Below are 16,815 nucleotides of genomic sequence, written 5' to 3' on the forward strand. Positions count from 1 at the left end.
CACGCTAATACCGTTCTCAAGCCAATAATCTAGGATACTCTGCTTGAACGTGTCTAGCTTTCGATCGTTTTGTTTTCTATGTAAAAAGGAAAAGAAAAGTTAAACACACAACGAAAGGAGAGAAGAAAAAAACAACAACCAAAAATCATAAGATCATTCTTTGCTAGCAAAAGTATCAGAAGTACCGAAACCGTTCTAGCAGTTGCTAATTCGAAATTCGATCTCTATGCTCGTGATGGTTGGTTTTATCTATTACACTAGCTCTATCTCTAGGGTGGAGGTGGAGTAAAAGAAAGGTTCGTCGAGAACAAAGGAAACCAAACGGAAATAGTGACGGATATTGGCGATGAGCGTTTTGATGAAATGAAATAGGGGCTGAGGTTGGTTTGGTATTTAGGATAAGAGGATTTTTAGAGGACAGGGAAGTGGGTCGATAGGATGGCAGGGAGTGGGCAGAAGGGAACATAAGGGTATGGGGCTGATGAATGATAACCGACTGAATAAGGATGTTAATTTCTTTTTCATTTCTTTTTCTTATAAAAATATATAAAATCAAACATATAGGGAAATATAGAAATCATAATAATAAGTATGTATGAAATAAGGCATTGAATAAGCTAAGATAATTTGGAAAAGCAACAACAGCTACGAAGTGAAAGCTAAAAAGAGAAGGAGAAAATAAAGTTGTAAAAATAAATAAGAAAACAAATGAAAGGTACAATTAATACGATACAATAAATTAAACATATTTAGCTAAGGCTACAAACATGGGACAAGCACATCCCGTGCAAGGGAATACAGTTCACGCAGTGCAGAGGGACACGAACGTAAGCTAAATCACGAACAGAACGTAGGTCGCTTAAACATGTTTACAGAAGACGGGCATATGAATGCAGCTAAATCTTGCGCACAAGCTCAGTATCAACGTAATCGCCATGATGCCAACGACAACGATTAACCCGATGTCCGATTTGGTGAGTCCTCGATCAAGATAGAACTGATGCCGAAAATTGCACCCCAACGCCCTGCTGTGGTTCATCATGTAGCGCTGTGTGGTTGCGAGCAGACGCTTATGATACGGCCAAAACGATGCGTGAAGTGTCGAAAGATGCAGACTAGTATATTCTTCATAGTTTCGCAATGTTTGCCCAAAACTGATCAGTCCTTCCGAGACGGTATCGTTGCCATGATCTTGACAACCGTAGATGACTGCGATCTTGTTCCGTACGGCGTACACCAGTTGTATCGTGGGCCAGGGTTGCGGTGAAGTGCCATTTTGTTGGTCGTGTAAGATGTTGGGTACCAGGATCGGTTGGTTGGTACTTTCAGGACAGTCGCATACGAGCGTCAGGTTGATGTAGTTTGGTAACCATTCTAGGTGAATCTTCAGACAGTATCCGTACGTTGTGTGGTTAGCGAACACAATGAATGGGCTGCCTGGGTCGAGATCGGGCACGAAATATATAATCGAACCACTAAGAAAGAATCCTTGTGAAGATGGTTCCACAGAAGCTAACGATTCACACGTTCCGGAACGGGTCAGTGCCAAAGGATGTTGTAGCAGCGTAAATAGTATGCCTAACGACAGACCTACACGTGACCACATTCTGTTCAGAGCTCAGATTGTACTGAGGGTACTAAGGAGAGTAGTCAGTTGTTTTAAAAAGAACCCTAAGGGCGCAAAGCCAAATTTTCTTCCATTACGAAGCAGTTTGAATGGATCGGTTTGTCTATTAAAAGAATTCTCTTTATCTTGTAATACTCAGCTTTGTATTCCTAATTGCAGCTAACACAGCAAAACAGTGTAACAGTAAAGCTACCCTCCAGAAGAAATAAATCATACTAAAATGCAAGCGTCAATTGTGTCCGTGAGGGGTGAAAATACATTAGCACTTAATAACACAGAACACAATAGCGACACACTGGTGGTGATCACACACACACACACGCACTAGGGTGCTTAAAGACACATCGAAAGAAGAAGGTAGAATAAACTAGAAACTTACATTTTCTCTTTTGATCTAAAATAAAAACCAGACAGTGAATTGCTATCGATAAGAGAAAGATTATCTTAAGACAACTACTAAAGTAATATATATCATACATAGCAATAAAATACTTTCAAATATCCTTAGCTGATGAGTTATATGTTTGTTTTTGGTTAGAAATTTTGAAAACACAATCATTAAGGAACGATGACATTACTCGGATGCGAATATTACTGTATATTACACCTTATTGCTTCGTACACAACGAAGAGAAATGGCTCGAACATTCTAGCTAAGGGTATGCAACTATGCAGAGCTATTCACTTACTCAACTCGTCATGCAGATAATGCGCTGAACAGTCCGTAGCCGTAGGAGCGCAAATAATACGGAAAAGGTAATAAGTTGAAACTGATTAAGTATTGCTATACTACTATAAAGGTAACAAAAATACCGCATTTGTCAGCATTTTACGTATAAAATATAACGCAACATGGGTCTTGGAGCAGTTGTTTTTTTTTAAAGGTTGAATTGAACGATTACTGTCATGCTTGTACGAGCTACTTATAATAGTGACAAGAAAAAAATATATTAAAAATTTATTAAAAATAATTTAAAAAAATATGTTAAATTAAACACAATAAACAAAACATTTTCCGGAGCAGGAACAAAAACCATGGCTACTATAAACAAAACAATAGTAATGATGTCTGCTTTGAGGGTTGGGGCAGCTACCAGGCTCTGCTTACCATACGGCGATGTGGAAAAATAAAACATTTCATTCATACTACGCTACCAAAAATAAAACAAAACTACAAAGTATTCTAAAACAAATGGCAAAAAGAAAGAAATGGATACAACCGAACCGGCCGACACGGAACATTTGCTACTCCGGGGCGCCGGTCCAGCATAAATACCTTCATGATTTTGCACTGTGCTACACCGGTCACGGTCAACGGGACACCCTGAGCCGTTTCGACCATTTCGCACATCGGATTCAGGGTCATCACTTCGAGCGAGAGCCGCTGAACATCGGTCACTAGCCACCAGGCCCATGCCCAGCCGCCTACAATCGTGCGCTTCTTTGTTGAGCCACAACAGCCACCTGGAAAGAGAGGGTGGGATTTTATTTTAATACTTTAATGCCAACGCTTCCAAATTAAGTGATAAGTTTCTTTTTGCTATTGCGCTTGTGTCGTGTTGCGATAGACTTATCTATCGCCAAGTGAATATTGCATATATTTAGGCGCATTATACACGCGGATGTCGATAAAGGGTTGTGCGATGGATTCATTTTCTATGCAATGTTGAATGTCGGAATGGAGACTACCATATTCACACTAAATTCTCAACTGTACTAAGTTGTTTCATCTAATAACGAGAAAATTGTTACTTAAGTATCACTTTACGCCATTTCATCTCATTGCTGTTTGGTGTGCGGAATGAAGGAGTTTGGGGCTGGCTTGTTTGGGTTAAACGTAGGCAGTTAGGTGATCCAAAGGCAGGATTGTTTTTTCAAAGCATGTCTGTGTAGCATTTACGAGACAACGGTACAAGAAGTCCATGTCATCCCATCCCAACGACAGTGACCTACTGAACGAAACGTCTTCGATTCACACTATATAGCGGGTGGGTAGCTATTTCTTACGTAGTGTTAAGGGTTAGAAGTAGATATAAGATGATACACATAAAATGCATACCTCCTGAAAGAAAGAAAAAAAGAGGAAAAACAAAGAGAAAGAGAAAAGGAAAAACAATATAGCTGAAATAAATATAACTCAACACGAGTAAGTTTGGCCATGTATGTACAGCACTGATGTCATTCCAAGATGAAAAGCTTTTACTATCGACACACATGCAGAGCTAAGCTTAGATGGAATTTTTCTCATTTTGTGCTCTGTCTCGTTGGGAGTTTTCGCTTGCCCTAATGGTAAACGAAGGCAGATGAGACAAACCGGTCGGAAAATGCAAGTGTCCACAGACAGAAAGTGAAGCGAAGTAAATAAGGATGGTGCATGGTAAACTGCACGTACGCAGATGCTTCAGTAGAGCTTTTAGTGAGGTCATTGCATAGCCCTCATGTGTGCTTGCTGTTTGTAGGGTTTACTTGCGAACGCTGGCAAAGAAAAACCGGTATTCATACTGGTCCAGTGAATAAGTGAGGAAAAATGGCCAATAAAGAAGACCCAAGTAAAAAACAAAAAACTTTACAAAGTAGAAGCAGCAGGGCCGCTACAATTTCTTCCCCAACCGCACCAAAGAAGTCCGCGCACTATCCCCAACGGTCAATGTGTGCACAAAAGCTCACCGAACCGTGACATTGACATTGAATTGTGGATTTTTTGCTTTTAGTTACAAAAGAGTTTTTTTTTCTTATCACCGCTTTTATGCGGATGTAAATGGCAGCACGAGTTTTATTAATTTTCAACAATCGTTAAGGTATTACATTAGTAAGATGATTTTAATGATTTTGGCATTATGTGAAGAATAAAATTGCATAAGTCGTCATCATCAAACAATTGTGTCAAAAGCTGTCTCAAGTACATTGACTGCAGTACGAAACCGGTTTCGCGAATAGCAAAGAATGACATCCAAGCCGCCAGAAGGATGACTAATGAAGCAATACTATTATTACTACCACTGTCCAGTACGCGGACGCATATACTAGTGGAAGACTCTGCACCAATTTCACCACCAATTTTGACATTCTTTCCAGAAATTCTATGCAACACTTTCCGCCTGTTTCTTGGTCTAAACTGAAGGAACCAGACACCAACCTCTCTAGAAAACAAGAAGTGCCTGAGTCTCCGGTCAGTCGTTCCAAAGATAGATAATATAATCGGCAATAACAACCAACAGCTGGTAGTTGCAACTTCACCCTGTTACCGATCGGTGAAAAGAAGATGCCGATCGGTGTATGGGATGGTAACGGTATCCACCGACGGAAAACCCGACCCTTAAGAGAGAAGTGGTGGCCACGGAACCAAAGCGCTCGGGTGAGTCTCGGCCCATCGTCAGTCGAGCTCTAACTTTCTTCCGTGGAACCTGCGGCTGAGCTCGGGGAACGAACACAGCAACACACCGTTCCAGCAATCACGATGATTCGGTGATCGTGTACGTGCGTGAAGTGAATGGATAGCGGAATTTAAGGGTGGAATATAAATGTGGAAAAAGGTCAGAATAATACAGCGCGCAATAATCGTGGCGGGTGTGAGAAAGCGTCGGGGGTTTTTGGTACATTTTGGTTCTGCTGGGGATGCGTGTTGCGTTGGGACCAGTTCGCTGTGTATCGTTCGCATTACATCAAGAACAGGAGAAACCTTCGAAGCAGACGACCTGAAGAAGACCTACTTTCCAAAAGAATGATGCCGGACCGTGTAATCATGTACAGGGGGTTATGTTTATGTGTGTGTGTGTGTGTGTGTGTGTGTGTGTGTGTGTGTGTGTGTGTGTGTGTGTGTGTGTGTGTGTGTGTGTGTGTGTGTGTTTGAGTATGTGATGTGTCTGCACCTAAGTGAGTGCCACAAACGGCGTGCAGCGTGGTGATCAAAGAAGCAGAAGGCGGTGTGCGGTCTTATGACCCATTTCTTGTTTTGGTGCGGAATACAAACATGCGGGATTTCCTGGCTAGGACCGGGAAGAAAGCTGATTTTGATGTGAAGAAGTGGGTCTTGCAGCTAGAAATGGAAGCAACTAAGGAAGAAGTGCTTTTCAAATGGATGGTTTGAGAGTTCTATCCTCTTGCTGGCTTCCGAAGTAAGAGTAATGTTTGATGTTTTGGATGCTTAAATTGAACAATTAAAATTGGTTATCAATAGTTGAATCTCCCGTCTTTAAATAATATTCTTTTTTTATACTCGATATTTCCACTACTCCAACTCCGAAAGGTCAAACTTACTTTGTCCAGGAAACATGAAACTAGTTTTTATCTCGTTTGTTCCTATGGAGGTTAAGGTCGTTGGCACCGGTTGGCCTATCGGAAGATGGTACTGCACTTCCCGACTTGATCGGTCGTGAACGAGGTGTTAAAATTAGAGAAACCAGTAGGGCAGCCATAAGGGAATCCATCCTTGCGTGTGCCTACCACCGAAGATGAAAGTGACAGAAAGTGAACAACGTGAATCCGACTCGCCCGACCAGAGTTGTGTAAAGCTGCGCGCGCTAGTGATGCGTTTTCATGCGAAGGCTGCAAGACGCAAAAGGGTCCACAACAGGGTAAAAGCGACGCTTGCATAGCTGTTCTGTTTTCTCTTTCGAGCCCTATACCTTCATCGACGAACCAAACGTTCGATCACATTCAATCAGTGAAAGTGATTTCCCAATCCTCTCGGAAGCATTCCGTATTCTGGCTTACGCAAGGCGTCGTAGCGCATGCATGTGTGTCCACGTAACTTACGGTCAGCTTTCCCGCACGGAATATCAGCTCCTAGCTCCTACAGGTGGTCAATTTCGATGTGCTCCTTTTACGGAATCAATGGCAAAACCGCACCATCAAAGAGAGGCGGTTGATTAATTACTTCACTTCATTACTTCCACGCGAAATTGGGAACAATTTTCGGTGACTTGCAGGTATAAGTAAGGTTGCGATTTACATTTTCCCCTCACGTAGCGACAGTGCTAGGGGGCATCACTTTTCCAAAATCATGCTAAGGAAAGGGCACGTTAAATATAAAATAAGCTTTCCAGACATTCCCCCCCTTACGATCGTAAAATTTTCGGCAATCGTACGTGATCGAGCACACAATCTATGGCACCGTTTATTCTACGCTACTACTGCTGCGGGTAATGAAAGCGTGCAACGCGTGCATTACATTTCGATAGTTTCGCAGTGGGAAAATTGAAATTGATCAAAGTTTCGTGACGTAAGACGGTGGGCGACGATTTCACAAGTTTTTTATCAGTGTGTCATCGAAATCAATCATCAATCAGCAGCGTCTTGTGCTTAGGGCCCTTCCATCCAAGCAAGTGTGTGGTTGAACTGTAAATTGTGGGAAGTTTAAAAAAAACTACAAAAAATTGTCGCACAGTGGGTAAAAAATTAAAATGCGTGCAGCATGTGCATTTTACGTTAGCGATCGTGTCGTTGCTAGTGGTAGTTGACAAAAGTGTGAAGCAACACCTTTTGCCATGCTGGAAGTAGTATGATTGATGACTAATACTGATTACATATTGTGGCGTTTAATCGCACAACATCGGACATTATAGAAAGTTACAGACGACAAAGTAGAAAGTTTAAAATGGACACCTAAAGAACTCAATTTTTAAGCAAAATTTTGATATACGATAGCAAGAAGGAAAAGTCTTGAGAAATTTGTGCAAAATCAGCTCAAGAAGAGCTGATTAACGCTTACACTAAATAAAAGTGTTGAAATGTGAAAACAAATTTAAAGTTTGAAAAATACTTATTTCTAGGTTTCGATTGCTGTTAGTGTGCATGCAATTTAACAATCAAAATCAGTGATTCAGTGACCCAGTGAAGCCTTATAAGGAAAAAGCGACTAAAAACCAAAAGCTTAAGTGACATCAGTTATTCTAGTGATTATGCAGCATTATGCAATGACGTGAACCAATACCATCAACCAGAACAGTTGACAGTGAGTGAATTAAGTGTTTAAAACTTTAGCCAAAACACCAACAGCTTGCTTGGTTCAACATGAGTGAACTTGTCGGGGCAGCGTTTGGATCGGTGGCCACGGCCGCCTCGAGCGTTGGCTGGTTTGTGCCGATGTTGGTAGCCGCCATTGCTTACTTCCAGTACGAAGAGTTTATGGATCCGGAGGCGCGTGTTATCGACGTCCCGACAGAGATTATGCTGGACAAGTATGATTTTATAATTATAGGTGCAGGATCTGCCGGTAAGATGCACGTTGATGATGTGTACTAATGTTGCTGTCGTGAACGGGACTCATGATTTGTTGTGCTTTTCTTATTGCTCACTCTCTGGCAGGGGCTGTTCTGGCTAATCGTTTAACTGAGGTGGAGAATTGGAATGTGCTGCTGCTGGAGGCAGGAGGTGACGAGACGGAGATATCTGAGGTACCACTAATGGCGGGCTATCTGCAGCTGAGCAAGCTGGATTGGAAATACAAATCGGAACCGTCAGGAACGTTTTGTTTAGGTCGGTAGACATGATGCTTAAAAACATTGACCCTGTCATTATGTATTAACGATTCATACATACACAGGAATGAACGGTGGACGTTGCAACTGGCCCCGTGGTAAAGTACTTGGAGGATCGAGCGTACTGAACTACATGCTTTATCTGCGAGGAAACAAGAAGGATTACGACAACTGGGAAGCGATGGGTAACACCGGCTGGGGTTACAAGGATGCGCTCTATTACTTCAAAAAATCAGAGGACAACACCAACCCGTATCTGGCCAACACACCTTACCATTCGACCGGCGGCTATCTAACGATTGGAGAAGCACCCTATCATACACCGTTGGCGGCTGCCTTCGTGGAAGCGGGCGTTGAGATGGGCTATGAAAACCGGGACCTAAATGGAGCGAAGCAGACCGGTTTCATGATCGCTCAAGGAACGATCCGTAGAGGAGGACGCTGCAGTACGGGGAAAGCGTTTCTAAGACCGGCACGTCTGCGACCCAACCTACACGTGGCAATGTTTGCCCACGTGACGCGCGTAATGATTGACCCGATCAGTAAGATCGCTTTCGGGGTAGAGTTCATTCGCGATCGGAAACTTCATCATGTGCGCGCTTCCAAGGAGGTGATCGTATCTGGTGGTTCTGTAAATTCACCCCAGATCCTGATGCTATCCGGCATCGGTCCAAAGAGTGAGCTTGCTAAGCACCGAATTCCACTGATCAAGGATTTACCGGTAGGCGAAAATCTGCAAGATCATATCGGACTTGGTGGGCTAACGTTTATGGTGAATCAACCGGTATCGATCGTGGAGAACCGCTACCACTCGATGTCAACCGTCTTACAGTATGCAGTGCTAGGACAGGGTCCACTTACCATTCTTGGTGGGGTGGAGGGACTCGCCTTCGTCAGCACGAAGTACGTGAACGCATCCGACGATTATCCGGACATTGAGTTTCATTTCGTATCCGGCTCGACCAACTCGGACGGTGGAAATCAGCTGCGAAAGGCGCACGGTCTGACGGAGGCGTTCTACAACGCCGTTTTTAAACCAATCAACAATATGGACGCGTGGAGCATCATACCGATGTTGTTGCGACCGCACAGCGTCGGAACGATAAAGTTACGGAGCAGCAATCCCTTCGACTATCCGTACATTTACCCGAACTATTTGCACGACGATCGTGATATGCGTACGCTGATCGAAGGTGTGAAAATAGCGTACGCCCTGTCGCGAACACAGACGATGCAGAAGTACCAATCGACGTTAAGTGCGTACAAGTTTCCGGGATGTGCGCACATACAGATGTTCACTGATCTGTACTGGGAGTGCATGATTCGTCACTACACGTGCACGATCTACCATCCGGTCGGTACGTGCAAGATGGGCCCGTACTGGGACAAGCAGGCTGTTGTTGATCCGCAGCTGCGCGTGTACGGTGTACGCGGGCTGCGTGTAATCGATGCCAGCATCATGCCAAAGCTTGTCAGTGCCAACACCAATGCACCGGTGATCATGATAGCGGAGAAGGGTGCCGATATGATAAAAGACTTTTGGATCAAACGCGGCGTGGCGTAAAGTGCTTTGGATCGAATAGGTTGCTCCTCTCGACTACTCCAGTCCATCTGTGTATAAATGTTTTTCCTTCCAAGAGATATTAATGTGATGAATGATGACTCTAGTTCGAATGTGTGAGTGCGACGAGTGTGTATGACGACTTTATACTAAGACACTTAATTTATATACCAACCATTAGTAATCAATAAAAAGCAATTGAGTATGAATGTACTATAAGTAATACAATGGGATTAAATACAGCTTTTAAAGAAATTCGTATCAATATTTACATGTGATTTTCTTAGATTATAAACGCAATAACACATTCAGGATTACCATGAAAATCTAGTCTTTGAGAACATTAGCTAAAAGCATCAATTTTCCTTCACTAATTTAATTAGTTATTGTACAACTTCCTAAATGTATCGTCGTGGAATGTTTGTGTCCTTTCATTTTTTGTTCCATTTCCTAGACCTAACCCTGTTCCATTGCTTTGGCGGAATAGTCAACGCGAAGTGTTTTACACTTCCTCAACGAGTCCGCGTGTGCCCTTAAATCTGCTGCATACGCTGCCTTCACGAGATCAGCCGCCTTCTCTCCGGTTGCAATGGTTGGAACGTTCGTGTTTCCGGTGGTTATGACGGGAAAGATACTCGCGTCAACAACACGCAGCCCACCAACGTGGTGAACGCGCAGAAAACGATCGACAACCGCCATCCGATCAGTGACCGGTCCCATCTTAGCCGTACCGCAAGGATGGTAAATTGTTTGCGTGTAATGCCGCACCAAGCAAACGTAGAAATCATCCTTGTTGGGAAATTGGTCTTGTCGACAGGGGGACCGAGAGTAGTCGATCAAGGTGGCATTAATTTTGCGCATTGCGGTAGTGTTGGCCAGGGCTTCAGCAAACTTTAAACCTTCGATCTACGAAGCAAACAAAAAGGGGGGAATGTCTAGAGAATTGGGTTAAGTATAGTCACGAACGAACTAGCATACTTACCAACACCATCATATCCTTGGGATCATGGAAATAGTTGGGATAAATGCGAATGCGATCGTGCGGGTTTCCACTTGCCAGCTCTAACCATCCACTGCTCAGTGGGCGCGACAGCATTGGTATGACCATGTACGAGTTTTTGTACACCTGCTCTTCGTATACCTGTGCGTAATACTTGTTGCTCATACCCGAACCTCGCTTACCGAATCGACCCCCGTCCGTCAGATCGGAAAGGCTCGCGAGAAACAGTTCAATGTCTGGCCAATCCTGTGCCGGATCCTGATATTTGGTGTTCAAAAAGCCCATCACCTCACACAGGGACATACCGTAAAGCATTCCGTCACCGTTGAACAGAAATCGTTGCAACGTTTCAACACCCACTGCATCGGCAAAATCGTACGCCAACGGACCGGTTCCAGGAGGTGGTTGAACCGTGTACCCTCCAGCCCCGGTAGCGACATGGTCCTGCAAATTTCGACCAACACCGGGAAGTTCTTGAATCACTCGAATGCCATGCCGTTCTAGCTGTTCCCGTGGTCCTATCCCGGAAAGCATCAGCAGATGCGGACTGTTAAGTGCACCGGCCGATAGGATCACTTCCTTCGAAACCATCACATAGTACCGTCTGCCATCCTTCTCGAACTGTACTCCATACGCCCGTCGGTCAGTCGGATCGATCAAAATTCGTTGCACCATCGTTTTGGTGGATATGTGGAGATTTTTTCGCGTAGCTGCCGGTCTCAGATATCCCTTAGCCGTGCTGCACCGTAACCCATTCCGGATAGAGCCATGCGGTACGGCAAACCCACTCTGCACTGGACCATTCACTTCACCGTAACTATTGGTAAGACCCATTTCCTTTATCGCGGCAAGCAGATGATTTCGCAACGGTGTATGGTATCCGTATCTTTCTACGCTGATCGGGCCACCCTGCCCATGATAGGATAGGTTCGCATACTGAGGATCGCGCATATCTTCCAGCTTCAGAAAGTACGGCAACATATCTTCATAGCTCCAGCCCGGGTTACCTTGATCGCGCCAACCATCAAAGTCTCTCGGGTTACCGCGCACGTAGAGCATTGCGTTGATGGCTGAGCTGCCACCGAGTGCCTTTCCGCGTGGCCACCGACATCGATGATCTTCCATAGCGAGACAAAACTGATCGGACGGTTCCGTGCGAAACTTCCAATCGACACGCGACGTCTGCAACGTCGGATACAGGAACGGCACATCGGTGAGGAAGGTTTCGTCCGTACCGGCTTCAAGTAACAGCACATCCCAATGACAAATTTCGGACAATCGTGCTGCCATTACAGCACCGGCTGAACCTGCCCCAACCACCACAAAATCGTAGATGTCCTGCACGAAAGGGCCCGGGATCGGTTGGACGCGATGGTGGAAATCCACAATATCCGGTCGCTGTAGCCATATGCTTGCGTCGATTAAAAGCAAAAACACTGTACCGATTCGCGACGTATAGAGAAGCCGAGTCCGCACTTCGTACGTACCGATTGCGTTCATTTTAAGTTAAAGAGGAACGCGCACAGTAAAACCACTTCACTGAGGTGTCACCGTTGCTAAATGCTCCGTCCTGAACAGGGTGTAAAAACAGACTGACGCTAGCAGTATAATCGATGTGGTACACAGTCTTAATAGCATGAATGACATTAAAACAAACAAAAGTAACGCATTTTTGTACGAAACGATGCCAAATGTTCAGAGCTCTTCATCCGGTGCAAAAAGTGGCATTCGGATCTTTTTAGTACAAGATTAATTGTGTAGAGAGAAAGGAGGCACAAATTATCCGAATGTCACGTGAAGGTTTGTAAGATTACATTTTAAAATAATAACTAATTTTTAGAACATGAAGTCACTCTCAGACTACGTTCATTCGGTTCCGAGCCCTAACGTTTGGTATATAGAATGACCCTGTTTCGTTACTTACTACACGCCGTACCTATTATGATGATGGCAGCATTTTTGCATAAACCGTTGTAAATAAACTCAATACTTGACAGACTCATTAGAACTTTTGCATGCTTAGCTGGCAATGAATCGTCGCGTGAACATTTTCCCCAGTCTTGTGTCAACCCTTGCTACGAAAACAATTAGCTTCTGCATTATCGGTTGCGATCTGTTGTCTGTTAAATACGTCTACTGGTACCACGGCGATGGGGTTCGGTCCGCTAGAAACCCAGCACACGCGTATGCGTATCATGCTTACGCGTCCAAGCAGTGCATTGATTTTGTTGCTGCTGGATGCCTGCATCTGGTTGCAGCGTACGGACGTGGTCGATTTCAGAAACCGGGTTCAAGACATCCCATCGCAGTTCATCTACGACGTGTACGATTTCGTAGTGGTTGGTGGTGGCAGTGCGGGAGCAGCAGTAGCGGCCCGTCTGTCCGAGGTGTGCGATTGGAATGTGCTTCTGCTAGAAGCCGGTACCGATGAAACGTTTCTCAGTGATCTACCGTATCTGTATCCGGCGCTACAGAAAGGTCCTCTCGATTGGCAGTTTGAAACGGAACCTAACGAACGCTTCTGCCAGGGAATGCGCGGTAATCGGTGTAGTTGGCCGCGCGGCAAAGTTCTCGGTGGTTCTTCCGTGTTGAATGCGATGATGTACGTGCGCGGTAACTCGGAAGATTATGACGAATGGGCAAGCCTTGGTAATGTGGGATGGAGTTGGCGCGATGTTCTACCGTACTTTGTGAAGATGGAAAATGTTCGTGATCCAAAAATTGCTTACCGACCGTATCACGGCACAACGGGACCGATGACGGTGGAACTTTTTCGTAACTATTCGTCACTGCAGGCAATGTTTCTGGAAGCGGCTCGTGAATTGGGTATGACACTTTCGGACGAAATTAATGGACCCGATCAGCTGGTTTTTGCACCGTTGCATGGTTCGATTCGAGATGGATTACGGTGTAGTACGGCTAAGGCTTACCTGCGTCCGGTAGCGAACCGCAAGAATCTGCATATCTCAATGGACTCGATGGTGGAAAGGATACTGATCGATCCGAAGGATCGTCGTGCTTATGGTGTTCTGTTTCGCAAAGGTAACAGGCGTCAGTTGGTGCTAGTGACGAAAGAGATCATTCTGTCTGCGGGTGCGCTCAACAGTCCCCACCTGCTGATGCTATCCGGCGTTGGACCTAGGGATCAGTTACAGCGGCACGGAATACGAGTGATTCAGGACCTGCCCGGGGTTGGACAAAATCTGCAAGATCATGTGGCTGCTGGTGGAGGTGTGTTCTTGATTAAAAATCCTAAAGGAAATGTACCACTTTCGGTACGTTTGCTCGAGGTGAACGATGTGTCAACTGCTCGCGATTTTCTCTTTCGCAATCAGGGTCGGCTCGTTGCGATGCCTTCCTGTGAGGTGATGGGATTCATTAACACCAAGTACAACAACCCAGACAGCCGGCGGGGTGACGTGCAGATCTTCATGTCAGCACAGTCAGACATTTCGGACGGTGGTACGGAAGGTTTAGCAGGGGCAGGACTTACGTATGATTATTATGCGCGTAACTTTGAATCATGGGTGTATCATGATTCGTTTCTTATCATGCCATTGCTAATGCGGCCCGAGAGCCGTGGATGGCTCGAACTGGGCAGTGCAGATCCGTACGATAAGATTAAGATCTATCCAAACTATTTCGCCGTTGAACGAGATCTGGACATTCTGGTATTAAGAAAATAACATCGTGGTAACATCTTTCACGTTTCTTATCGATAGTTTTCGATTCCAATCGGTAGGTTGAAGGACTCAAGTTTGGAGTTCGTGTGGCGGAGACGTCCACAATGAAGAGGATCAACGCTACGTTTATCTACGACGTTGAGCATGGTGACACGTGCCACGGAATCACCGGTGATGACTTCTTCAAATGTCTCATACAACACTACTCGCAGACTATCTACCATCCGTCGGGCACAGCAAAGATGGGTCCCGCTACCGACCCAATGGCGGTGGTCGACAGTCAGCTACGGGTACACGGCATAGGCGGGATGCGTGTAGTGGACGCCAGCATAATGCCGACCATCACAACCGGAAATACCAACGCGCCTACGATCATGATTGCAGAGCGGGCAGCCGATTTAATCAAATATGCGCATTTGCCGGCGTTGGTGCGCGAAGAGCATTATCGGCAGTGTGACAGCATCGACTACCAATATCACCCAACACGCACCAACACGGTGACACGTGTTACACACACAGCCAAAAAGGTGCCTTAAAGCTAAAGCTGAATGGCTTGTTTGATTCAGTTTGTAGAGTAGACGTAATACACGGTGTGTACGAATGTAACAGCAAAATAAACACCAGATGCACCGTTTATCAGTGCATATTTAAATAGGCTAAGTGGAGCAGTGTATTCTAAAACAAAATTGGCTATGTTGACACTGATTATCAGCATTTCTCAGAATTGATTATCAGTTACGTGTGTTCGCGGGTGTTTAATTAATGACCGTCGCCTGCTCCGCGATCATCCGATTAGGATTTAGACGATTACCTACAACAGACAAGGTAGGAAAAACGGCTATAAACATCAGCAAGGATCGAAAAGCCACAAAATAATTATGTGCAAAATATTATGTGCATTTTTTAAATAAAATTTTAACTCAAAAGAAGGTTTTTACAGTACATTATTTACATTTACAGCACCACGAGGGAGCATAGTTTTGCACGCATGTGTGTTTGTAATGGAAAACAATATCCCAACACACCACACTAACACAAGTTTTGCAATGCGTGCAGCATGAGCCTAGGGGGTTGAGAATAGATGTTTCTCGAACTTTGCGTATTTATAATTAAATATATTGTTTATCCTTTTTAGTTGGTAAAAAATAAATTATAAAACCGTTTAGTGTATAACATTGTACAAACATCGTCGTAGGAATTACAAAAAAATTGCGCAATCATTATTGACATGTATTGCTAGCGCCGAACGCATTGTGCTCAACCAACACTAGAACAATTACAATTATGCCTCCCCAATCAGGTTGAAGAGAGAGAGAGAGAGAGGGAGAGAGAGAGATGAAGAGAACTTATGTGTGTGTGCGTAGCGATGAGAGAGCGCGAGCCTGACCGCAAAGGCCCAACGCCATGAAGATAAAAACGCCGGCTATGCGCGAGATGTAAGCCGCAGTTCCCGTCTGTGCTTGGTACCGTCCGGTTAGGTGTGCTCACGCGTTCAAGAGTCAAGTTCAATGTAAGTACCATCTACTTTCAACGTGTGTGCGTACGCATGGTGTAATCAAGTGTATATTCCGGTTCTTTGCTTGTGCCGCGAAGATTAGCCGTGAAGCAGTGACATGTGTGTGTGTGCGTACGTGTGGTGGAACAACTCTTTAACAAAAGTAAATTATTTAAGCAAAGTTAAGGTGTAAATCTATTGAAAATTGTGCGCTTTTTTCTGTCTGTAAGAGGATGAAGAAAATTTCACTCGTCCCATCCGGATCTGTTTGGTACGCACTGATACAGTGGCAATAGAACGGTTTCTAGCAATCCCGATACGCATACAGCTGCCCACAACAACGTGGAAAACGATCATTCAGATGCAAATCTGCGCGATGTATCTACAAAAACAACAACAAAGCGGTTAGCTTCAGACACTTTGCACTGCGCATCATGACTTCTGGGGTTGCGCATTTTTTTTTCTTACGCTATAGGGTTGCCTTTTCTCGTCCGACTGATCAACCATCCGGTTTTTTGGCGAATGCGCTTGTACGGAAGACGCGAATCACCACGCGGTTTATTTACTGGGTCAGGCATGCACACACATTCGCTCGTAAATTCTTGGTCGTAATCTTTCAAGCAAGCATCAATCAATTGAAGTTTTATTACAAATAAGGCTCTCATGAATATTTTTGTTTGTGATGAGATCTTCGTTAAACTACCCGTTTTTTTAAATTTATTACATACATCAAAGTAGATATTCAATGATTCTAAAGTAGACACATGATAAAAATATTCGTCATATAGTCATAATGATTTAAAAAAAAAAGTTTATTAACGATGATGACGTGTGAATTTTAGCTTCTAGTCCAAAAATCCGTTGATTGACCTGCACACATGATAAGCACCGGAGAGTGATAAGTAGGTGCAGCGCGCGCCTTATTATATCATGGTTATCGTTATGCCGCTAACGTGTACCTTTCAACTGA

At 44.4% G+C, this 16,815-nt stretch overlaps 4 protein-coding genes across 6 annotated transcripts in view; 2 read left to right on the forward strand and 2 right to left on the reverse strand.

The window, feature by feature from the left end:
* The window catches only part of LOC126558551 (annexin B9), a 214,663-nt gene that overhangs the window by 26,281 nt on the left and 171,567 nt on the right, over positions 1–16,815 (reverse strand). The window lies entirely within an intron of this gene.
* LOC126558057 (flotillin-2) overlaps positions 1–16,815 on the reverse strand; it is a 153,070-nt gene that overhangs the window by 8,788 nt on the left and 127,467 nt on the right. For both annotated transcript variants that reach the window (XM_050213993.1, XM_050213992.1), the window contains exon 2: positions 2,904–3,091. In XM_050213993.1, the coding sequence (XP_050069950.1) occupies positions 2,904–3,091 (188 nt within the window). The remainder of the gene's footprint in view (positions 1–2,903; positions 3,092–16,815) is intronic.
* Positions 7,635–9,670, forward strand: LOC126557423 (glucose dehydrogenase [FAD, quinone]). The gene is made up of 3 exons (XM_050213198.1): positions 7,635–7,841; positions 7,934–8,104; positions 8,172–9,670. The coding sequence occupies exons 1-3, from the start codon at positions 7,640–7,642 to the stop codon at positions 9,668–9,670; spliced, it is 1,872 nt and encodes a 623-aa protein (XP_050069155.1). The 5' UTR covers positions 7,635–7,639.
* LOC126559772 (glucose dehydrogenase [FAD, quinone]-like) lies at positions 12,818–14,886 on the forward strand. Its single transcript, XM_050215946.1, has 2 exons — positions 12,818–14,338; positions 14,410–14,886. The coding sequence occupies exons 1-2, from the start codon at positions 12,818–12,820 to the stop codon at positions 14,884–14,886; spliced, it is 1,998 nt and encodes a 665-aa protein (XP_050071903.1).

Source organism: Anopheles maculipalpis, chromosome 2RL (assembly GCF_943734695.1).
Source record: "Anopheles maculipalpis chromosome 2RL, idAnoMacuDA_375_x, whole genome shotgun sequence".
Lineage (NCBI taxonomy): Eukaryota > Metazoa > Arthropoda > Insecta > Diptera > Culicidae > Anopheles > Anopheles maculipalpis.